This window comes from Coregonus lavaretus, assembly GCF_964263955.1.
Source record: "Coregonus lavaretus genome assembly, chromosome: 34".
Lineage (NCBI taxonomy): Eukaryota > Metazoa > Chordata > Actinopteri > Salmoniformes > Salmonidae > Coregonus > Coregonus lavaretus.
In genome coordinates this window covers 12622635-12647897 of record NC_140021.1, presented here as the reverse complement: position 1 = coordinate 12647897, position 25263 = coordinate 12622635, and the positions used below count along the sequence as shown (strand labels likewise).

Genomic DNA, 25263 nt, shown 5'->3' with positions numbered 1-25263 from the left:
TCAGTTCACCTCTGCTGTCTGGAAATCCTTCTGTTTGGCCATTGGAGCTACAGTCAGTCTCACATCTGGATTTCACCCCCAATCTAATGGACAGGCGGAGAGAGCCAACCAGAAGATGGAATCCACGCTGCGCTGCCTTGTTTCCTCCAAACCCACCTCTTGGGTCTCTCAGTTGCCTTGGGTTGAGTATGCCCACAATACTCTCCCTACTTCTGCCACTGGGATGTCTCCCTTCCAGTGCCTATACGGCTACCAACCCCCCTTGTTTCCTTCTCAGGAGAAGGATCTCTCGGTTCCCTCTGTCCAGGCCCACATTAGTCGTTGCCACTGGACCTGGCATCGGGCCAGAAAGGCCCTCCTTAGAGTTTCTGACCGGTATCAGCTCCAGGCGAATCGTCGCCGTATTCCAGCCCCCGCTTATGCCATCGGAGATAGGGTCTGGTTGGCTACACGGGACCTTCCTCTGCGGACTGAGTCAAGGAAACTGTCGCCGAGGTTCATTGGTCCGTTTGTGGTGGAGAGAGTGATTAATCCTGTTGTGGTTCGACTCAAGTTGCCTAGTACGCTCAGAGTCCATCCCACCTTCCATGTCTCCTGCCTCAAGCCTGTTCTCCTCAGCCCTCTGTTGCCCCCTCCGCCTCCTCCTCCTCGGATGATCGGAGGAGGTCCTGTCTACACGGTGCGCCGCATCATGGATTCCAGACGGCGGGGCCGGGGTTTCCAGTATCTCGTGGACTGGGAGGGGTATGGTCCTGAGGAGAGGAGTTGGATTCCTCGGCGTCAGATCCTTGATGCTGACCTCCTTCGTGACTTCTACCGCCTCCATCCTGGCGCTCAGGGTAGTCCGCCCGGTGGCGTTCGTCGGAGGGGGGGTACTGTCATGAACCCTGCGTCCTGAGTCTGTTCCTGCCTGTGTTGCCGTTTTTCTGCTCTGAATCTCCTGTTTCCTGAAGGTTCCTGAACGCACCCTGTCCGGTTGCCGGGCAACGTTGCTAGGCGGGTGATCTCTCGATTGCCCGCACCTGCTTCTCATCAGCTTCGGCACACCTGGTCCTGATCATCACCCCTTCATAAGCTCTGACCTGACATCCATTCCCTGCCGGATCGTTAGCCATGAACAGTATGTTATGTCAGCGTATCAGCCTCTGAGTTACTAGCGTTAGTTTTGTTGTTTTGCACCTTGTTGGCCTGCCGTGTACTTACCTCCGTTTTTTTTTCTGTCTACAGTCATTCTCCCGGGACCTTCACCCAACCCCTGCCTGGTTGTCGGCGACTGCCGTGCCATCATTGGATCTGCCACTTCACCTCCACCAACTCATCTCCGCCGCCCGCTCCGTCTCCTGGATTACTCTGCATCTTTTTTGAATCTGTTAATAAATACTCACCTTCGTTCAACTCACCTCGTCCTGGTCTGCTTCTGGGTTCTGTCGTAGTGAACCGTGACTAGTAGTAGTAGTAGAGTAGTAGAGTATTAGTAGTGGAATGGTAGTAGTAGAGTATTTGTGGAGGACAAAGTTGGGAAAGAACTGAAAAATTGGAGAGAGCGGGAGTAAATTGTGTGGAAGTGGAGAGAGGGAGGGGATTGGGGAATAGAGTGTGTAAGAAGAGGGAGGGGAAGGGTGAGAGAGGGAGGAGAAGAGTAGAGTGTGTAGGGAGAGGGAGGGAGGGGAAGAGGGAGAGAGGGAAGAGTAGAGGGAGGGAGGAGAAGTGTAGGGAGAGGGAGGGAGGGGAAGGGTGAGAGAGGGAAGAGTAGAGTGTGTAGGGAGGGGAAGGGTGAGAGAGGGAGGGGAAGGGTGAGAGAGGGAGGAGTAGAGTGTGTAGGGAGAGGGAGGGAGGGGAAGAGGGAGAGAGGGAGAAGAGTAGAGTGTGTAGGGAGAGGGAGGGAGGGGAAGGGTGAGAGAGGGAAGAGAAGAGTTGAGTGTGTAGGGAGAGGGAGGGAGGGGAAGGGTGAGAGAGGGAGGAGAAGAGTAGAGTGTGTAGGGAGAGGGAGGGAGGGAAGAGGGAGAGAGGGAGAAGAGTAGAGTGTGTAGGGAGAGGGAGGGGAAGGGTGAGAGAGGGAAGAGAAGGGTAGGGAGAGGGAGGGAGGGGAAGGGTGAGAGAGGGAAGAGAAGAGGGAGAGAGGGTGGAGAAGAGTAGAGTGTGTAGGGAGAGGGTTGGGAAGAGTGAAAGACCTCAAGTTTTGTCTTCATAAAAAAGTGATCTTGTGGTGGAGGTTGTGTGTCATGTGTGTTTGTGTATGTAAGCTTGCACATGTGTGTAACATCATAGATAAAGTGACTCCTGTCCAGCCATTCTCAGCAGGGATAATGATGATGACTATCACTCAGACCCAGACTCAGTCCCCCTAAACAGAGCTGGCTGGGAGAGTACAGACACACACACACACACACACACATTTCAACTGGAACTAACAAGAACAAGGAACTGACTGAAACCCCCCCCCCCCCCACACACACACACACACACTCAGAATACCAAGTGAAACCCAATAAGCGCGAGACTCCCTGGGGGACACGCACGCACGAAGCACAGATTGAGGGCAGATGTTTACAATACATAAACTGAGAAACAAGATCCATTTATAATCTGAACAGAATAGTCCTGTTCGGAATAGTACAATCGAATAATAAAAACATGTATCATTGCCACGTAGCTATATGCAATGCCTACAGTGGCTGAATATATAGCGTTAGGCCTAAATCTCTGTGATCAACAATATAGATAGAGTATAGCAGACTGAATTCCTAGCCTAATAATAACTGCGTATCAGTGTTGGTTCAGCTTTAGCCAGGACCGAAATGTTCTCCATGACTCAAGTAATGTTTCTGTTCTTTACCGTGGCCTTGCCTGCTCCTCCCTCTCTCTTTCCCTCTCCTCCCTCTACCTCTCTCTTTCTGTGCGGGAGGGAGGGGGGCAGAAGTTATAGCTACTCTCCCCTCCGCTTTTGTTCTGGAACCCGAGCGTAGCAGAGCAGGGCGCGAGGCAGTGGTCGGTATGGCGGGAGGCTCGAGCGGCTTCACATTTCTCGGGGTTCTGCTGCTCGCGGCGATTCTGCTGCAGACTGTGGCCGTTACCGTCACTGTGCTCTACTTCACTAACGTCCTCAACACGGTAAGAACCATGGAAGATGGAGGGATAGTATACAGACACTTACTATTGAAGTATTTGAGGTCGCTTGATGTTGCTTGGAATTTGCACTTTTGGGACTATTGCATTGGCTCCATTGTTTCGGGCCTGGCCGTGTAGTGCCAGGCATTTGAAAGTATTTCAAATGTATTTGACCCAGGTTTGATATGTTGTTCTGCGCAGTTCCAGTGCGCATACAGTTAGAGAAAGTAGTTTTGTTCCAATAAAGCTTTTGCAGGAAAACGTGTTGCCTTGCAAGTTAATTACCTGAATTGTTTGTTTAATGTAATAAAAATTGCCTATGTGTGCACTGCAGAGAACGCTCAATGCATTCTGTAAAATAAAGAGTGTTTGTGTGTTGTAGTGCTGTGCTGTGCTGCGCACTGGGATATAAGGAAGTTATGTGCAGAGAAATGTGCAAAAGGCTGCCTGCAAGAACCAAAACTCAGACTTTATTGATATGCCAATTTACCAGCTTTATTGTTTGCTTATTGTTTCACCTTATTTTGGCAGGGAAAGTTTAGTGCATTCTCAAGTGCATTGTTCAATTGCTAGTGAAACTGTAATGATGTAACTTTTTGTTAGGCATTCTGTGTTATCCTCTCCTACAGCTGTGCTCTATTTTTATATCTTATCTTTCTCTCTGCATTGTTGGAAATGGACCTGTAAGTAAGCATTTCACTGTTAGTCTAAACCTGTTGTCTACGAAACATGTGACAAACAACATTTTATTTTATTTGTACTTTAGTAACCTGGATTATTTCCATAACGATTGAGCAACAATGCTGACTCTCCCTCTCTGCTTCCCGATACTCCCCCTCTGTCATTCTCCTCTCTCACTCTCTCCCCCCCCCCCCCCCTCTCTAGTTCTCTCTCTCTCTGTCTCTCAGTGATTGTCATCAGTGTTGATGGATGTTAATCATTACCAACCTGTATACAGTAGGAAACTGAAACCTAAAATACATCTACAGAGGAATGTTACTTATAAAGACTTTAGACAGACACTCCATTTGAACATGGCATTATTAGTTTCATTACAATGTAAAGGGAGTCAATGAAGTAAACTACAGTTTGTTTCTTAACTCCGGTCCCCCAAGTACCCACAACGACAATACACATTGTGTTATGTAGGAGGTGTGTATTATTCAAATGAAATGTGTGTGTGTTATTCAGATGAAGGAGACGTTTGCAAGGAGCAGTGTGTCTTGTCTGACACGGTCTGACCTCAGAGGGGGGTATGTGCGCTCCCCGACCGAGGGGAAAGGAGACCCCTGTTGGCAGGTCACACAGCAACTACACACCCTCATAGAGAAGGTAACACACACACACACACATATCCTCATCGAGTAAGTATCCACCTCGCACGGGGCCCAGGTCTTCCAGTAGGACAGAGGGGCTCCCTATGCAATTTACCATTAACCACAGATTTAGGATCAGATTACTCTCCATTAATCGTAACCTTAAAGGCCCAATGCAGCCCTTTTTATATCAATATCAAATCATTTCTGGGTTACAATTAATTGCTGTATGTACTATTACAGAGTTTTTCATAAAAAATGGTCTAAAATAAACAAAAATAGCTTTTTAGCAAAAAACTATTTTTCAAGTAAGAATTTTGCTAGGACTGCCTGGGAGTGGTCTGCCTGGGAGGGGAAAACTGAAAACGAGCTGTTATTGGCAGAGAGGATTGGAACTCTCTTTGTTATTGGTCTGTTAACTAATTTACCGCCTGGTAATGTCACCGGGCAAGCCAAAACTCCACCCATGCAAAACTGCGGATTAGAAATTCCTGTGTACACTGAACAACATGTAAAGTGTTGGTCCCATGTTTCATGAGCTCAAATAAAAAATCCCAGCAATGTTCCATACACACAAAAAGCTTATATCTCTCAAATTTTCCCTATTAGTGAGCTTTTCTACTTTGCGAAGATAATCCATCCAGCTCACAGGTGTGGCATATCAACAAGCTGATTAAACAGCATGATCATTCCACAGGTGCACCTTGTGCTGGGGACAATAAAAGGCAACTTTAAAATGTGCAGTTTTGTAACACAACACAATGCCACAGATGTCTCAAGTTTTGAGGGAGCGTGCAGTTGGCCTGCTGACTGCAGGCATGTCCACCAGAGCTGTTTCCAGATAATTTAATGTTAATTTCTCTATCATAAACTGCCTCCAATGTCGTTTTAGAGAATTTTACAGTCTGGCCTCACAACTGCAGACCACGTGTAACCACAGTAGCCCTGGACCTCCACCTCTGGCTTCTTCACCTGCGGGATCGTCTAAGGGGGGTGGGGGGGGAAAGGTGCTGAGAAGTATTTCTGTCTGTAATAAAGCCCTTTTGTGGGGAAAAACTAATTCTGATTGGCTGGACCTGGCTCCCCAGTGGGTGGGCTTATGTCCTCCCAGGCCCACCCATGGCTGCACCTCTGCCCAGTCATGTGAAATCCATAGATTAGGGCCTAATTAATTAATTTAAATTGACTGATATTGTTATATGAACTGTAACTCAGTAAAATCGTTGAAATTGTTGCATGTTGCGTTTATATTTTTGTTCAGTATAGATTGTATTTTCTTCCAGGATCTATCAGGCAATAACACTGAGCACAAAATTTTTCACACTTTTACAGTGTTAGTTTCATCAGCTGTTGTACAATATGATACAACACACAGTGAAAACAAAATGTTGACTGCACTGGACCAAAAACCATTAGGGGGGAAATGCAAAACTGACCTAAGATCAGCAACTTCACCCTCCTCAGCAGAGTTTCAGACATACAATGGGGTCTTTATGGTGCAGGGATGGGATCCACTGTGGCTTAATCAGCACTGGAATGTACTCACCTGGCCAGAGACACACAAAGACTCCACACACACACAGTTTGTGCAATCATGTTTTGTGCTTTTATTTGAAATGTGTTAAACAAATTCTCTCTCTCTCAAGTCTCTGTTTCAGCGGTATCAGAGGGAGATCTCCTCAGCAGTTAGAGGTGAGATACACTACATGACCAAAAGTATGTGGTCACCTGCTTGTCAAACATCTCATTCCATAATCATGGGCATTAATATGGAGTTGGCCCCCCTTTGCTGCTATAACAGCCTCCACTCTTCTGGGAAGGCTTTCCACTAGATGTTGGAATATTGCTGCATGGACTTGCTTCCATTCAGCCACAAGAGCATTAGTGAGGTCGGGCACTAATGTTGGGCGATTAGGCCTGGCTCGCAGTTGGCGTTCCAATTCATCCCAAAGGTGTTCGATGGGGTTGAGGTCAGGGCTCTGTGCAGGCCAGTCAAGTTGGAAGCACAGAATCGTCTAGAATGTAATTGTATGCTGTAGCGTTAAGATTTCCCTTCACTGGCACACAGCCCCAGACCATTATTCCTCCTCCACCAAACTTTACAGTTGGCACTATGCATTAGGGCAGGTAGCGTTCTCCTGGCATCCGCCAAACCCAGATTCGTCCGTCAGACTGCCAGATGGTGAAGCATTGTATGCTGGAGTGGTGTAAAGCTCGCCGCCATTGGACTCTGGAGCAGTGGAAACGCGTTTTCTGGAGTTACCAGAAAACGCGTTTCCACTGCTCCAGAGTCCAATGGCGGCGAGCTTTACACCACTCCAGCCGATGCTTGGCATTGCGCATGGTGATCTTAGGCTTGTGTGCAGCTGCTCGGCCATGGAAACCCCTTTCATGAAGCTGCTGACGAACAGTTCTTCTGCTGACAGTTTGGAACTTGTGCTGACGTTGCTTCCAGAGGCAGTTTGGAACTCGGTAGTGAGTGTTGCAACCGAGGACAGACGATTTTTACGCACTTCAGCACTTGGCGGTCCCGTTCTGTGAGCTTGTGTGACCTACCACTTTGCGGCTGAGCTGTTGTTGCTCCTAGATGTTTCCACTTACAATAACAGCACTTACAGTTGACCGGGGCAGCTCAAACAGGGCAGAAATTTGACGAACTGACTTGTTGGAAAGGTGGCATCTTATGACTGTACTGCGTTGAAAGTCACTGAGCTCTTCAGTAAGGTGATTCTACTGCCAATGTTTGTCTATGGAGATTGCATGGCTGTGTGCTCGATTTTATACACCTGTCAGCAACGGGTGTGGCTGAAATAGCTGAATCCACTAATTTGAAGGGGTGTCCACATACTTTTGTGTATATATAGTGTAAGTACCTGACCTATAGAACTAAGGCATACAACTGGGGCAAAACAGCACCCTGTTCCCTGTGTCCATTTGACAAGTTCTATGCTGTTATCACTGACTGATGACCACACTAACTGATTTTCTGTCTCTCTCTGTCAGACGAGATGTCCAGGGTGTTGCCCTCATTGGCAATGGAGGACCAGGTTTCTTCTCGCCCCAAAGTCGCCGCCCATGTCACTGGTAGCTTCGCTCCCAAAGCAGAGAGGGAGGGAGGAGGTGAGACATGTTTTAGTTTACACCCTTCATACTCTACAACTACAATAGAGACACTGTGTGTGTGTCTAACCCTTTGAAGACTGGTGATGAGTGTTTGATGAACGCAGGTTAGACTCCGGGGGCATGTGTGTGCTGTGTTCTTCAGGTGTGTGTGTGTGTGTGTGTGTGTGTGTGTGTGTGTGGGGAGAGCTTCAAAGTGATTATATATCACTACAGTAACTAGTAATACATGCAGCATATCTGTCCCATGTGAGCTCTAAACCCAGTGACTTGGTATAACTGGCAGAATGCCCCAACCATCTCTACACCATCTGGACAGACAGACAGCTCGGTGTGAAGTGGTAGATATATTGGCCAGACCAAGTCTGTAGACATATGTTCTGTGGTGCCATCTATGGCCTCTTATAGCAGCACACTTTCCATAATACAGTATGTATTGTGGGGATTGAGGCAACATATGTCCACAAACTGTTCTATTCTATTCTTAACCTATTCTATTCTGTCTTAAGAACCAGCCTTGTCTACTGTAGGCAAGAGGGTTTATTGTCTTCTCAGGAAATCAGCCTTCTCTGTGTTGCTCTTGACACCCCCCATTCTGTCACACACCTCTGTGAAGCAGAGTTTCTGTTGTGATAACATCTTGTAGGTCTGATATCTGATTAGAGGTTAACTTGACATTAATGCTATTGGTTAACAACTCAGATTTTGAATCCAAACAACTCAGATGTTATAAAGGAGTCTCAGATTAATTGACTCTTTGTTTCTGACCTGCTCTGGTGAGATACACTCTCGCTCTTTCTTTCTCCACCCCAGGGACTCTTGGGGCATGGCCTTTCAGGCTATGACCTCTCTCTCTCTCTCTCTCTCACTCTTTCTTTATTTCTCTCTCTCTTGCCCTCTGTCTCTCTCTTTCTCTCTCTCTCTCTCTCGTTTTGCCTTGTAACTTAAGTTTATGTCTTGTATGTGAGTTAATACATTACAAAGTTATGAAATATCTGCCTTTGATAATATAAACTCTGACCTTTCTTTATAAACAATTTCTGTAACTCAACAATAGTCCTGCTTGCCCATTGCTAAATCATCTTTACGAGTCAGATTAAAATTTGAATAGACCTTTATCATAATAATTGCATTATGGGTCGCATGTGAGGTATGCATATATATTTATATATCAAATATTACTTCACTACAACTGTTCCATTTTATTCTTAACCGATTCTATTCCGTCTTAAGACCCAGCCCTGTCTAACTCCTGACCCTCGTTCCTGTCTGGCCACAGGTTCTCCTGGGCGGCGTGTGCAGGGGCAGAAGATCTCGTGGTGGGAGGGGCATAAAGGGCTGGCATTCCTTCAGGACGTTCAATTGATTGACGGGGAGCTGGTGGTGCCTCGCCCAGGACTCTACTATATCTACGCCCAGACCTACTTCAGACACACCCACCCTGGGGGAGAGGAGGGGGATGAAGAGGTGGAAGAGGAGAAGGAGCAGAGGGGGAGACCCATGTTGCAGTATGTTTATAAGAAAGTGAGTTCACAGTGCCAGGGTCACGTTCAGGGGACTTGTAGACATGAAACATAAGAAAATGGTTTGAAATGGAGGTGCCACCTGAACTTGTCCTATAAGAACATTTATTTTCAGTTTTTCCAATTTCAACAGTTATATCTTACTGTATAGTGGTGGTGCTGTGTGCCCCCTCCTCCAGGTGTCGTCCTACCCGGTACCCATCCTGCTGATGAAGACCAGCCGGACCTCCTGCTGGTCCCGGGACTCCCAGTTCTCTCTACACTCCGCCCACCAGGGGGGGCTGTTCCCATTGGCCGCCGGGGACCGCCTCCTCGTCACCGTTAGCAACGCCTCCGCCATTGACATGGATGAGAGGAGCAGCTTTTTTGGGGCTGTCCTGGTCAGCTAGAGGTCAGGGGTTAGTCTGTATGGTGGCTTGGATGGTTTGGGACACCAGCATACTCACTGTTTGGGAACCAGATGTGTGTGTGTACTGACACAGATCATTCGAGAGCTGTGTGTGAGTATGTGTGTTTGTATGCATGCATGGGTGTGTGTGCGTGGGTGTACAGATGTACAACGCTTTCAGCTCTGTGACTGTGCTAGGCTGGACATGTTAGGAGGCGTGAGCAGAGCTGGTGTGGTTATCCAATCATCTTCCACCCTGGTGCTGATGGCCCAGCCTTCCCTCATGGCTCATCCAATTAGCTGTGTCCGAAGCCAGCAGGCCTGTGCTGATTGGATGAAAAGCAGACGAGTGGCGTGAGGTCGGGGGCCAATGTCTGCTTTAGAACTTCAGGACAACTGACAATGAATGAAAATGAACTCAATGAAAAGCGAGGGGATGATTGTGGATAACTGTCTTACTGCTCTTTTCGTACTAAAAGGATGAGTGTCTCCTTTTCCTGTTTTTATGAACTCTCAGAAATGGGTTTTAATGTCAAATTTGAATGTAGGGTGTTTTTGTGTTGTGGGTCTGTGTTACAACTATAAGTACATTGAATGTATGTTGTTTGATTGTAGACTATGACATTCTTAACACAACACCAAGCTCTTACACGAGCAACACTGCCTGCAAACACATGTTCAAGTCAGCACTTTTTCACTTTTGTTTCACAGTTTAAATGTTTCAGGCCATGACCCAGGAGGCCCTACTGTAGCCCAGACCCACCGCCACTATGGGAACCAGTGCTAGGACATGGGTAATGTTGAGGATTTCTTGATTCTCCCACCGATAGACAGAAGGTGGACTGATATAGAAGTATAAGTAGATACAAACAGACAAGTATGCAGTGAGACAGAGGGAGAGGTCTGGACAGGGTTGTCAGCTTACAAAGCTTTCAGTAGAGGAGAATCATCTGCAGATGTTTTTTTGGGGGGTTGAATTGTTTTCACTGCCCATACAATCATGACTCCAGATAGTATGTGTGTGGGCTGTGGAGGCGACGGTTACCATGGAGACACACACTAAATCTTTCTTCAATATGAATCAGACTTGTGCTCGAGTCCAACTGCTCTCATGTTCATGTAGAATTAGCCTGGTTGCCGTCTCTTTTCAGCTATTTATTCCAATTCTTGTACTCAGTCTCATTTGCCAAAGAGGGGCACACTTTTGGCAAATGACAGGTGTGGCAAGTAGTGGAATGTTAGCTAAAACGACTATTACCCTGACTAATGTAGAATGGCATCTGTCTATAAGTATGTGTGTACAATAAAGACACTGCCCAAATGAAGAGGATGCACTCAAATAATTTCTCGACACGAGTAGGCTACCATAGCTGCTGTGGCGGCAGGTAGCCTAGTGGTTAAGAGCGTTGAGCCAGCCACCGAAAGGTTGCTGGTTCGAAATCCCTGAGTCGACTAGGTGAAAAATCTGTCGATGTGGCCTTGAGCAAGGTACTTAATTCTAATTGCTTCTGGAAATTGCTCTGGAAAAGAATGTATGCTAAATGATAAGGTTAAAAAAAAAAGAAAGAAAAAAAAAGTGGTAATATATAGTATTAGGCTACCATAGCTGCTTTAGTCATGTATAGTAGTCACAGTTTAAAGCGTTCAGAGATTAGTCTTTCAGTACCAGTCTAGCACAACAAAACAGCTTTACAAAACAGCTGGGTCAAGGCTGTCTGTTATGGTTGGACATTACATCATGTACCTCATCGTAATGAGCTTCTGCTGCCCCCCTGTGGGTGGTGCAGGTAGTGTCGATATCACTAAACATTGCACACTAGTGTTCATAGTGAAGACTGCAGCTGACTCAACAGAACCAGAGGGTCATACCAAAGATATTTATGCCGTGTTCAATGCTAGTCGGCACTAGCAAACTCTGAAATGTCCAACTTGCTAACAGGTTGTAGATATACATGTGCCGCGTTCTACTAATCAATCTAAGTTCTATATCTTGAAAACATAATTGCTGACATGCTAAATATGCTGGGACTGTATCAACAGTGGACTAATGAAACATAATTTCCTTTAAGTAATTTGTGCAAAGTGAATTGTGATTATATTATTGGACTTGAAATAGTCTGAGATTTCAGTTTGAGTGTGGAAAAGAGAGACAACTTAGGTTTTGATTTTCTTTTTTGTGGAAATATGTTACACTTATATTACAGGTTTTTAAATGCCCAGAGGGAAAACGAAACCAAACGACAGTTGGAGACAGCAGAAACTAGCACTAACAGGACAGCGACATCATTTAGACAGAACCGCCCACACTGGATCTGATAGGCTGACAGCTGGAGTGGGTGTGGCCAACCACTACCTAGGTTAGGTGACCTCCAATAAATACTGCAAATGTTTGTTGTTAATGTAACTTATAAAATATATCATCATAAAACGTCCTTTTAAATGGAATTTGATAAGTTCTGTGTACAAAAACAAAAATTCATAAATTACAGCCAGTCTACGGATATCTGTCTGCAGCTGGGTCCTGCAAACCCAGGCCCAGTCTCAAACGACACCATATTACCCATCTAGTGGACTGAGGCGCTGACCAAAAATAGTGCACTATCTAGGGAATAGGATGCAATTTGAGACACTCTCTTATCACTGAACCACCCATCCCTCTGACAAACAGAGCAACAAACCCATCGCAGGCCAAAACGTCATGCCCTACACATCACTGATAGTACAAAACAAAACTTCTAACTCACAAAATGAAATCTCTGAACATACAGTAACGATATCCCTCTTCCTCCATCTCCATCATCAGTACGTAAGACCAAAAGCACATTCCGGGTGCTGGATGGACAGTGTATATGTGTCTCTTAGTCACACTAGCTGCCTTATACTTAACCCCGCCCCTCCAGGTCCTTCCGCACAGCCCATTGGTCAATAATGTCAGAGGAGGACGTGTCTTCAACAGTCGAACCTCATGTCCAGCGAATCATCAAACCCCCTGTCCTCATGTCCCGCCCCCACCCCGGACAGGAAGGACACTCCCGTCACCCCAGACGCTCCTGTTGCCGTGGTGATGAGCTGGTTGCCATGTGGGGTGTTGCTGGTTGCCGGGCTGCGCAGGGCTGCAGCTGTGATGGAGGTGAGGTTGATGCCGAGCGTGAGTCGCGTCTGTTCTAGAGCCTTCTCTGGAACAGCAAACGCCTCCAGCTTCTTCTCCCCATTCGCCATGTAGGAGTTCTGGCAGCCGCGGCAGATACAGTCCAGACATGCCTTGGAGGATAAATATTCATATTATTAAAATTTACAATCAGTGAACTACATGTGGACAGGGGAACACTTATTTCAGACCAAGCCATAATACATCTATAGTAACTCACCTTGCGGTTGGAGTAGCAGGGGCAGCGCTGCCCCCTGCAGGTGAGAACAGAGGGGTTCTGAGTGGCTCTCCCACATTTACAGCCCTTCTTCTCCACCGGCTTCTTGTATAGGGGCTTGGAGGGGCTGGGTGGGTGAGAGAGAGGGTGAGCATGGCCGTGGGGCGGCAGGCGGTCACGGGGCTGGGCACGGGGCTTGGGGACTCCCTGCCTGGCCTTGGTGTAGGCTTTTTTAGGACCCCCGTGGTGCTCCAGGCTCTTCTTCAGGCCCTTGGAAGAAACCAGCATTGTCTTGCCCAACTTTGGAGGCCCTCCGTTGGGCACGGGCGCCAGGTGAGGCGGGGTGATGGCGGAGGGGAGTTTGGGTTCCCGTTTGACAGTGGCGGCTGGGTTGGGGAATTGAGAGGCGTTGGTGGTGCCCAGGGGTAAGCCTCTGAGGATGCTGGCGATGGGGAGGGGCTGCACCTTCTCACTGTCGCTCTCAGAGCGTGAACGCTTGCGGTGGCAGCGAGGGGGTAGGCGGGGGAGAGCAGGGATGGGCTGGGGGAGAGGCAGGGGAAGTCTAGGGATGTTCTCTGGGGGGAGGGACGGGGTGAGGCAAGGGGAGTCAGGGGTAGGATGGCAGTAAGATCCGTTGTGGGGGGGAACAGAGGGAAAGTCTGGCTGGGGGTCGGGTGGTTCAGGTTCGGGCTCCAGGGTCCTAAGAACCTCCTCCACGCTCAACAACAACGTACCTCCACCATGTTTATTAAGCTCCCCCCCAAACGTGCTGATGTCACAAAGTCCCGCCTCCCCACTACCTAACATGCCAACACACACAGGTAGCTCCTCCCCCAAGCTCTCCTGCTTCAGAACACCTCCCCCTGTAGCTAAGGTAACAGGTGGTGGCACATCCTCATTGGCCAGGCCGTTACAGTCATGCAGCCCATTAACCCCGCCCACAGGGCTAAGCCCCTCCTCCTGGCTCTCCTCTGCAGCCGGAGCCTCATCAAGTCTGAGGCCAGACGTTGATGGGGCCGTCGGGGGAGACTGGCTCGCCGAATCCGCAGTGTCCTCCCCTTCCTGCCCGCTTTCGGCCAATGAAAGGCCCTCATTAAGAATGGCGAGGAGGTCGGGCGAATCGCTGGCTGCACTGGCGATGTGCGGGGCGAGAGGTGATTGGGCGATGTAGAGGCAGAGTTTCCTGTAGCAGTGGACCAATAAGGAGAGCTGTCTGTTCTCCTGGAAGCGGGAGTAGTCTTTACACCAGGAACAGGACGGCTTGAGCAGCATCCTCTGGCCCTTACAGCCCCGACACACATAGTGCTGGCACTGGGAGTTAGTGGGCGCTATGGGGTCCTGCAGCAGGTTACCTGGAGAGACACGGAGAGGAGAATAATTAGTAGTCATTTATAGCAAGACAACATTTACAACATGTATTTATCCTTTATTCGACTGGGTGAGAACCATTGATGGAAATCACTCCAGCATTATAAATCGGCCATACAACATGACAACTCAAACCATAAACAGGAGCCACAATTATTAATAGCGAGTTGATATGAAGCTTAGCGGTGGACTGATGATAATGAGTACGGAGGTGGGCTATATACAGTACCAGTCAAAAGTTTGGACATATCTAATCATTCAAGGGTTTTTCTTTATTTTTTAAAATGTTCTACATTGTAGAATAATAGTGAAGAATGACATCACAACCATGAAATAACATATATGGAATCATGTAGTAACCAAAAAAAGTGTTAAACAAATCAAAATATATTTTATATTTGAGATTCTTCAAAGTCAAATCAAATTGTATTTGTCACATGCGTCGAATACAACAGGTGTAGACCTTACAGTGAAATGCTTACTTACAAGCCCTTAACCAACAATGCAGTTTTAAGAAAGAATACCCAAAAAATTCACAAAAACATACTATATAAAATAATACGAAATAAAGGTACGAAATAATTAAAGAGCAGCAGTAAAAATAACAATAGTGAGGCTATATACAGGGGGTACCGGTAAAGAGTCAATGTGCGGGGGCACCGGTTAGTCGAGGTAATTGAGGTCATATGTACATGTAGGTTGTGTAATTAAAGTGACTATACATAGATAAACAGAGAGTAGCAGCAGCGTAAAAGAAGGGGGGGGGGGGGCAATGCAAATAGTCTGGGTAGTCATTTCATTAGATATTCAGGAGTCTTATGGCTTGGGGGTAGAAGCTGTTTAGAAGCCTCTTGACTTGGCGCTCCGGTACCGCTTGCCGTGCGGTAGCAGAGAGAACAGTCTATGACTAGAGTGGCTGGAGTATTTGACAATTTTGAGGGCCTTCCTCTGACACCGCCTGGTATAGAGGTCCTGGATGGCAGGAAGCTTGGCCCCAGTGATGTACTGGGCCGTAGGCACTACCCTCTGTAGTGCCTTGCGGTCGGAGGCCGAGCAGTTGCCATACCAGGCAGTGATGCAACCAGTCAGGATGCTCTCAATGGTGCAGCTGTAGAACCTTTTGAGGATCTGAGGACCCATGCCAAATCTTTTCAGTCTCCCGAGGGGGAATAGGTTTTGTCGTGCCCTCTTCACGACTGTCTTGGTGTGCTTGGACCATGTTAGTTTGTTGGTGATGTGGACACCAAGGAACTTGAAACTCTCAACCTGCTCCACTACAGACCCGTCGATGAGAATGGGGGCGTGCTTGGTCTTCTTCTTTTTCCTGTAGTCCACAATCATCTCCTTTGTCTTGATCACGTTGAGGGAGAGGTTGTTTTCCTGGCACCACACAGCCAGGTCTCTGACCTCCTCCCTATAGGCTGTCTCACTGTTGTGTCACCGGCAAACTTAATGATGGTGTTGGAGTCGTGCCTGACCATGCATTCATGAGTGAACAGGGAGTACAGGAGGGGACTTAGCACGCACCCCAGAGGGGCCCCAGTGTTGAGGATCAGCGTGGCGGATGTGTTGTTACCTACCCTTACCACCTGGGGGAGGCCCATCATGAAGTCCAGGATCCAGTTGCAGAGGGAGGTGTTTAGTCCCAGGGTCCTTAGCTTAGTGATGAGCTTTGAGGGCACTATGGTGTTGAACGTTGAGCTGTAGTCAATGAATAGCATTCTCACATAGGTGTTCCTTTTGTCCAGGTGTGAAATAATGGTGTTGATGTGAGCCATGATCAGCCTTTCAAAGCACTACATGGCTACAGACGTGAGTGCTACGGGTCGGTAGTCATTTAGGCAGGTTACCTTAGTGTTCTTGGGCACAGGGACTATGGTGGTCTGCTAGAAACATGTTGGTATTACAGACTCAGACAGGGAGAGGTTGAAAATGTCAGTGAAGACACTTGCCAGTTGGTCAGCGCATGCTCGGAGAACACGCTCTGGTAATCAGTCTGGCACTGCGGCCTTGTGAATATTGACCTGTTTAAAGGTCTTACTCACATCGGCTACGGAGTGCGTGATCACACAGTCGTCTGGAACAGATGATGCTCTCATGCATGTTCCAGTGTTACTTGCCTCGAAGCGAGCATAGAAGTAATTTAGCTTGTCTGGTAGGCTCATGTCACTGGGCAGCTCGCGGCTGTGCTTCCCTTTGTAGTCTGTAATAGTTTGCAAGCCCTGCCACATCCGACGAGCGTCGGAGCCGGTGTAGTACGATTCGATCAAAGTCCTGTATTGACGCTTTGCCTGTTTGATGGTTCGTCGGAGGGCATAGCGGGATTTCTTATAAGCTTCCGGGTTAGAGTCCCCTCCTTGAAAGCGGAAGCTCTACCCTTTAGCTCATTGCAGATGCTGCCTGTAATCCATGGCTTCTGGTTGGGGTATGTACGTACAGTCACTGTGGGGACGACATCGTAGATGCACTTATTGATGAAGCCAGTGACTGATGTGGTGTACTCCTCAATGCCATCGGAAGAATCCCGGAACATATTCCAGTCTGTGCTAGCAAAACAGTCCTGTAGCTTAGCATCTGCTTCATCTGACCACTTTTTTATTGACCGAGTCACTGGTGCTTCCTGCTTTAGTTTTCGCTTGTAAGCAGGAATCAGGAGGATAGAATTATGGTCAAATTTGCCAAATGGAGGGTGAGGGAGAGCTTTGTACGCGTCTCTGTGTGTGGAGTAAAGGCAGTCTAGAGTTTTTTTTACATATACATTTACATCATTTAGCAGGCACTCTTATCCAGAGCGACTTACAAATTGGTGCATTCAACTTATGATAGCCAGTTCCCCTCTGGTTGCACATTTAACATGCTGGTAGAAATGAGGTAAAACGGATTTAAGTTTCCCTGCATCGAAGTCCCCGCCCACTAGGAGCGCCGCCTCTGGATGAGTGTTTTCCTGTTTGCTTATGGCTGTATAAAGTTCATTGAGTGCGGTCTTAGTGCCAGCATCGGTTTGTGGTGGTAAATAGACAGCTACGAAGAATATAGATGAAAACTCTCTTGGTAGATAGTGTGGGCTACAGCTTATCATGAGATACTCTACCTCAGGCGAGCAAAACCTCGAGAATTTCTTAGATATTGTGCACCAGCTGTTCTTTACAAATATACATAGACCGCCACCCCTTGTCTTACCAGAGGCTGTTGTTCTATCCTGCCGATACAGTGTATAACCCGCCAGCTGTATGTTACTCATATCTTTGTTCAGCCACGACTCTGTGAAACATAGGAGTTACCAGCCTCAGAAATGGCAGCCCAAATAAATTCTTCACAGAGTTCAAGTAACAGACACATCTCAACATCAACTGTTGAGGGGACTGTGTGAATAAGGCCTTCATGGTTAAATTGCTGCAAAGAAACCACTACTAAAGGACACCAATAAGAAGAGACTTGCTTGGTCCAAGAAACACAAGCAATGGACATTAGACCGGTGGAAATGTGTCCTTTGGTCTGGAGTCCAAATTTGAGATTTTTGGTTCCAATCGCTGTGTCTTTGTGAGACGCAGTGTGGGTGAACGGATGATCTCCACATGTGTAGTTCCCACCGTAAAGCATGGAGGAGGAGGTGTTATGGTGTGCTTTGCTGGTGACACTGATTTATTTAGAATTTAAGTCACACTTAACCAGCATGGCTACCACAGCATTCTGCAGCGATACGCCATCCCATCTGGTTTGGGCTTAGTGGGACTATCATTTGTTTTTCAACAGGACAATAACCCAACACACCTCCAGGCTGTGTAAGGGCTATTTTACCAAGAAGGAGAGTGATGGAGTGCTGCATCAGATGACCTGGCCTCCACAATCCCCCGACCTCAACCCAATTGAGATGGTTTGGGATGAGTCAGAAGGCAGAGTGAAGGAAAAGCAGCCAACAAGTGCTCAGCATATGTGGGAACTCCTTCAAGACTGTTGGAAAAGCATTCCAGGTGAAGCTGGTTGAGAGAATGCCAAGAGCGTGCAAAGCTGTCATAATAATAATAATAATAATATGCCATTTAGCAGAGGCAAAGGGTGGCTATTTGAAGAAATATATTTTGATTTGTTTAACACTTTTTTGGTTACTACATGATTCCATATGTGTTATTTCATAGTTTTGATGTCTTCACTATTATTCTACAATGTAGAAAATAGTAAAAAATAAATGAAAATCCCTTGAATAAGTAGGGGTGTCCAAACTTTTGACTGGTACTAATATATATCAATAAAGAAGTGATTAATTAAATTGCTGTTCTGCTCTGAATATTCAACTCTAATGCAATGAGCACAACATCAAAGCAATAGCATATCAATTAAGTCAACGACATTAAAGCCTAAAGGTTGAAATTATCCCCTTTGCCATCTTAATATACTGAAAATATATATAAAACGCAACATGCCTCAATTTTAAATATTTTACTGAGTCACAGTTCATATAAGAAAATCAGTCAATTGATATAAATAAATTAGGCCCTAATCTATGGATTCCACAAAACTGGGCTGGGGTGCAGCCATGGGAAGGATTCCTTTTATACTATACCAGGTATTCCTTAAAGAGGTAGGGTTTCAAGTGTCTCCGGAAGGTGGTCAGTGACTCCGCTGTCCTGGCATCGTGAGGGAGCTTGTTCCACCATTGGGGTGCCAGAGCAGCGAACAGTTTTGACTGGGATGAGCGGAAACTGTGCTTCCGCAGAGGTAGGGGGACCAGCAGGCCAGAGGTGGAAGAACACAATGCCCTCGTTTGGGTGTAGGGACTGATCAGAGCCTGAAGGTAAGGAGGTGCCATTCCCCTCACAGCTCCGTAGGCAAGCACCATGGTCTTGTAGCACATGGACCAACACTTTACATGTTGCGTTTATATTTTTGTCCAGTGTAGTTTAACATGGTTCAGATAGTAAGTGTAGAGGGTTCATATTCTGTATGCTTATTTCAATCATTTATAAAAGGTCATATTAAGAGGCAGCTCAAGACTGACTGCCTCTGCAAGGCTTGATGACAGCTGTGCTTTGAGAGCAGCTTCCTTAGCTACGGCGGTTGTTAGGGATGGCAGCTGAGAGAGGGGGCTTGCGAGAGGGAGGAATGGAGGGATGAAGGGAGTTCCATTTATAAAGGACAACAAACACGCCTTAGATACAGGACAGACTAGGATGCATCCTCTACTCGTCACACACTAAATTCATTCAGATACTCTAAATTGCATAGTCCCCCCCCCCCCCCTTTTACGCTGCTGCTACTCTGTTTATTATCTATGCATAGTCACTTTAACTCTACCTACATGTATATATTACCTCGACTAACCTGTGCCCCCACACATTGACTCTGTACCGGTACCCCCTGTATATAGCCTTGCTACTGTTATTTTACTGCTGCTCTTTAATTATTTCTGAATTTAAAAAAAATAAAAAAAATTACTTATCGATTTTTTACTTAACACTTATTTTTCTTAAAACTGCATTGTTGGTTAAGGGCTTGTAAGTAAGCATTTCACTTTAAGGTCTACACCGGTTGTATTCGGCACGTGACAAATAAAATGTGATTTGACTGCAGTTTTATGGCACCAAAAATCACAAATGTACAGGTAACTGCCAAAATAAAGAAAACACTTGAGTAAATGAGGGCTACAAAATATATTGAAAGCAGGTATGGTTCCTGGGTTAATTCGGCTATTAACATACCATCATGCTTAGGGTAATGTGAAAAACTGCTGGGAGGCCATTATTTTGTCTACCCACAGGGCAAGAGTGGTCACTGAATGGTTTGATGAGCCTGAAAACTTTGTAAACCATATGCCATCTCAATCACCAGATCTCAACCCAATTTAACACTTACGGGAGATTCTGGAGCAGCACCTGAGACAGTGTTTTCCACCACCATCAACAAGACACCAAACTATGGAATTTCTCGTGGAAGTGCATGAAAAATGTATGCACTCACTAACTGTAAGTCGCTCTGGATAAGAGCGTCTGCTAAATGACTAAAATGTAAATGTAAGAGGGTGTCGCATCCCTCCAATAGAGTTCCAGATACTAGAATATATGCCACGGTGCATTGAAGCCGTTCTGGCTCGTGGTGGCCCAACGCCCTATTAAGACACTATGCGTTTCCTTTATTTTGGCAGTTACCCGAGTCGCTGCCTACACACAACAAAATAGGTATTTTACTATGCACCTGTCAAAGTAAACATTGCGTGTGAGGACTGGAGTAACAGAGGAAAACCTCACCCCATTGAATGAACCTCATACTCAATAATTTGTAACAGTGACGGGGAAGGCTAACGTATATCTATGCTTAGGCAATCGTTCCAAATAATAAAAAACGGAGAAAACACACAGCAGCAGTACAGTAGTAGTCTTTACGGCGCTCGTGCATCTACTCCGCACCGGGGTTTATGTCGAGATACATTTTTAAAGACTGCGCATACACGCATCATGTCACAACACAGAACCCCCCCCCCCAAAAAAAAAAATAAAAAATCAGGAGGGAACAGGAGAGAAGGATGAATGCTTCATGAATTAATCAATATTTTTTGGGGGGGGAAACACTCCTGTTCTGCCTGTACAAATACATACACCTCTCCCGACAGTGATTTAGTTACATATGGAGCTAGTTAGCTGGATGAATGCGGAAATGTAACTAACCAGTGTAGTAGCTAACTGGTTAACTAGTTCATGCAAACAATCCGGTCAAATTAGCCAGTCTGGATCAGTATGTGTAACTATGGAATGCATTTTATTGGATCATAATGAGATGTGCAGTAGCTAGCTTGCGAAGCTACACAGCTCTACGCCATCAGCTAAATAGTTGCTCCGACATTCAATGGGAATGGGGGTGTGTCATGGTGGGGATACAGCTAGGCTAGTTAGCTATAGCAGTTAGCTGGATATCTACAGGGGAACCGAGGCCGTAAAAATAATAATACCGGTGCACTTACCACACACGAGGCAGGACAGAGACTGGCGGAAGAACGGGAGCAGCTTGTAGAGGTCCGCCAGGGCCCGGGGGTCGCGAGGGTCGCACTGCAGCACCGAACGACACGCGGACACGTACAGAGTGGTCGCATTCACCGGGTTCATCTCAGCAGCCAAGAGACAGAAACATCCAGTCCGAGAAAAATGCAAAATAAACAAACGCACAGGTCCTTGACTCCGGCGAAAGTCCCGTGGCTCCCGTTAAACGGGGAAGGGGCTCGCGACTCCCTTTTTGTCCGTTTTATTATTGGCCAAAGGAGGCGGGGAGCAGGCGAGCTGTGTCGAGGGCATAGATGGGTGATGTAGTTAGCTAACTGCTAACCTAGTTTAGTTTGACACCAGCACTATTTTGGCTAATATATATGCACCAAATAGGCAAATTGATGTGTGACACAGCTAGCAGCAAATCACAGCTACAAACACACACATTTAGTATATGATCTGGTAGCACGGGTTGAACATTACATTACTGTGTTCATAATCACAACCAATCCATCTTTAAGACTAGCGCTTTCCCCTTTTCCACGGCACAAAATATGCCCAAATGATCATCATGGCATAAACATAAAACTGTAAATCCCATTAATAGCTATATAAAAAATTAATCTGGAGCAAAAATGTATTCAAAATGGAATTAATTCAGCAAAGCCCGTTCACTCGTCTTCCACGCAATCCGTGGTGCGAGCAGTCCTCGCTGGTTATTCGACAACAATACAGTCACTGGTGTGGTCGGTTGCGCTTTCTCCTTCTCCGGCCTCCAATTATACACTGCTAGACACCTTTGTACCAGATTCAAAAAGAGCTGCTTTGTTTACGTTAATAGTCAAAGCTTATTCGTTTATTCTCCCTCCTTCCACCATCCTTATTCGCATTTTCTTTAGATTCTTAGCTAAAGTTGGCTCCTCTCCTTTTGGCCTGCATATTCGGGGCACGTAGACAGTGATAGCTAACGTTAGCGAGCAGCACAGATTCTGTTGTTGTCTGTGGTTCATGGCGGCTACGCCGCGAAAACAAAACAGGCCGTCTTGGCTCCCGTTAGCGCACTGAGTTAAAGGTAAAGCCAGTTAGCGCATGATAGCTAATACGAGGGGGTACACTGGAAGAGGTAGTGGGGAAGATAGTGTGGAAATCTTTGTTGAAGAAGTAAAATAACCGCCAGTGAGAGCACCGGAGTATATTTACGCCAGCCGCGCGAGTTTGCAGCGGCGGCATCAGGAACAAAAATAGGCCGCTTTAACTCTTTTTGGAATTAGTCCCTCGTTTTTTACCCCCTCTCCGGTTGGGTATGAGCAGAAAAGCAGTAGGTGGTACAAAATCGAAGTCCTCTGTCGGCGTTCGAAGAACACTCCTGTGTATTATTGGAGTAGCTAATATTAGAATAGATTTGTGTTTGTGTAGCCTGCTGCTATTGCTAGCCGCGGAGGTTCTTCTCCCCTCCCTTTTCCTCCCTGGTCTGTAGGCAATCAAACAGGGGGCGCTATTTCTCACATCTCGCGAGAATAGAATTCAAACTGGTTCCCTTGGTTACATAAGTGTTCTCTCTCACTCTCTCAATTCAATATACTATATTGACATGGAAAGTAAACACTTACATTGTCAAAGTAAACATATAACAAAAATGGCCAAAGAAAGGAATATACTAGACTGTTTGTAATTAAGCAATAATAATGTGGGTGATAAACATATTCAAATCAAAATCAAATTTTATTTGTCACATACACGTGTTTAGCAGATGTTATAGCGTGTGTAGCGAAATGCTTGTGCTTCTAGCTCCGACAGTGCAGTAATATCTAACAATTTCACAACATATACCTAATACACAAATAGCAATTACAACAAATAATTAAAGCTGCAAGCAGCAATGCCAGGGTTCAAGCTCTGGGCCCACTGTGCCACCATCAGGACAAATTGGACACATCGCCCTAGGATGAGCTACTTTTGTAATCTTTCCCATGCTTGCCAAATGTCAGAACTCAACATCAAACAGATCATGCAATATGCCTTTGATGTATTTCGGACCATTTGTAATGATGTTGACTACTTTAAACGTCTTCTCTCGAACCCCTGGACTGATTGGCACCAAATTTGGCACATAGCCTCTATATACCCATGTTTTTAAACGCAACATTTTCCATGACTAGCTCAAACAATGTGGCTGCTATAAGCCAATGAGCTTGCATTAATGTTTTTTCCTGTCCAACAGCGCCGCCATGCGGCCAAACTGAACTATACCTTACAGGTTAGCTAGACTCACATCCCTGAGCATGTGTGCCAAATTCCATCACTCTGAGTCAAACAGATCAAGAGATGTAAACATATGCCGGTTATAGCGCCACCGTATGGTCGATCTGAATGTGCTTGCATATGTTGAGTCTTGACAGTGTTTGGAACATGTGTACCAAGTTTTGTTACAATACGAATATCTGTGTCTGATTTATATGCGTTTATGTGCCAGGTCACGCCCATCTGAATGTTTATTGGTCAGTAGCGGCCATGTTGTTGGAGATGCTAGCCTGGAAAATGTTGTGTTGTGAGAACTTGGTCCATAGATGCTATGTATCAAGTTTCGTGCAGATCGGTCATTCGGTGCCTGAGGAGTCGCGTTTTAAGTATTTTTAATCCAATTCAAAATCACGGAAAATCCATCATGGAGGACTTTATGGGTCAAGGGGCAATTTTGTTCCATGTGAGGAGAGGCTCGTCACTAGTTACCACAGCCACAAAGTCATAAACCCCGCCTCTTTCTACAATTTATCTTATTATAATCTGATTTTAAACCTAACCTTAACCACACTGCTAACCTTATGCCTAACCTTAAATGAAGACTATAAACATTATTTTTGTATTCATGAATTTTTACGATATAGCCAATTTTTGACTTTGTGGCTTTGTTAACTAGTGACAACCTGAGGAGAGAGACCTGCAGTGCATTCGGAAAGTATTCAGACCCCTTCACTTTTTCCACATTTTGTTATTTTACAGCCTTATTCTAAAATGGATTAAATACATGCTTTTCCTCATCAATATACACACAATACTCCATAATGACAAAGCGAAAACCGGTTTTTAGAAATGTTAGCAAATGTATTAAAAAAAAAAACTGAAATACCTTATTTACATAAGTATTCAGACCCTTTGCTATGACACTCGAAATTAAGATCAGGTGCATCCTGTTTCCATTGATCATCCTTGAGACTCAAGGCTGTAATCGCTGCCAAAGGTGCTTCAACAAAGTACTGAGTAAAGGGTCTGAATACTTATGTAAATGTCATATTTCATTTTTTATAAATGTTCTCTGTCATTATGGGGTATTGTGTGTAGATTGATGGGAGAAAAAAAATGTATTACATTTTTTAATAAGACTGTAACGTAACAAAATATGGAAAAAGTGAACGGGTCTGAATACTTTCAGAATGCACTGTATGTACCAAATTCCATGACTCTAGGTCACACTGCATGCAGGGCATTTTCAGTTGTTTGTTATAGTGCCACCAAGTGGCCAATTGGCATTGCATGAGAGGGTGTGGCCCATGGACCTTTACCATCATGCAAATTTGCATCCTCCTAGGCCTTATTATCTCATGGGAATTAGCATTTTTTCACCAAATTGGCGGAATACGTATAATAACAATAATAATAATGAACCAGAAGAAATACAATAGGGTTTCACCAGCTTTGCTTTTTGAACCTCTAATACAGTTTTTTACAATCACTTTGGCACTAATTTCAAAACCTTGACGTCATTTTTCAAAACTCTAGACACAAAACTCACAACCAATGATCAAAATGCACATTTTTCAAAACTCTAACACTTTTTTCAATTGCTTGGATACAATACACATAAAACTAAGATCATTTGTTCATTTAACAAAAATCACCTGTTCAATATGACACAGCTTAACATCAAAGAACTACTATTTCAAAAGGCAATTCACACATTACATTTCAGATGAGTGTCTATTCATTTCATTACAATGATCCAACTATCAATTGATACAACTGCTCAAAATGCTAAGTAACTGTTGCATTACTCTTAATGCATAGTCGTATGGAAACAGACAAACAATATCCCATGTTTAGATCATG

The 25263-nt window shown here is 45.6% G+C and overlaps 2 protein-coding genes across 2 annotated transcripts; one reads left to right on the top strand and one right to left on the bottom strand.

The window, feature by feature from the left end:
* Positions 1-2894: 2894 nt before the first annotated feature.
* On the top strand, positions 2895-10778 carry LOC311109349 (tumor necrosis factor ligand superfamily member 10-like). The gene is made up of 6 exons (XM_084152201.1): positions 2895-3111; positions 4300-4440; positions 6071-6116; positions 7428-7544; positions 8824-9068; positions 9247-10778. Exons 1-6 carry the CDS (start codon positions 2995-2997, stop codon positions 9454-9456), a joined length of 876 nt encoding a protein of 291 aa, XP_084008327.1. The 5' UTR covers positions 2895-2994; the 3' UTR covers positions 9457-10778.
* Positions 10779-11631: 853 nt separating this feature from the next.
* On the bottom strand, positions 11632-22627 carry LOC311109338 (E3 ubiquitin-protein ligase MSL2-like). Its single transcript, XM_084152190.1, has 3 exons — positions 21141-22627; positions 12824-14172; positions 11632-12716 (listed from the first exon to the last, which is right to left on the bottom strand). The coding sequence occupies exons 1-3, from the start codon at positions 21280-21282 to the stop codon at positions 12405-12407; spliced, it is 1803 nt and encodes a 600-aa protein (XP_084008316.1). The 5' UTR covers positions 21283-22627; the 3' UTR covers positions 11632-12404.
* Between the last annotated feature and the right edge of the window lie 2636 nt (positions 22628-25263).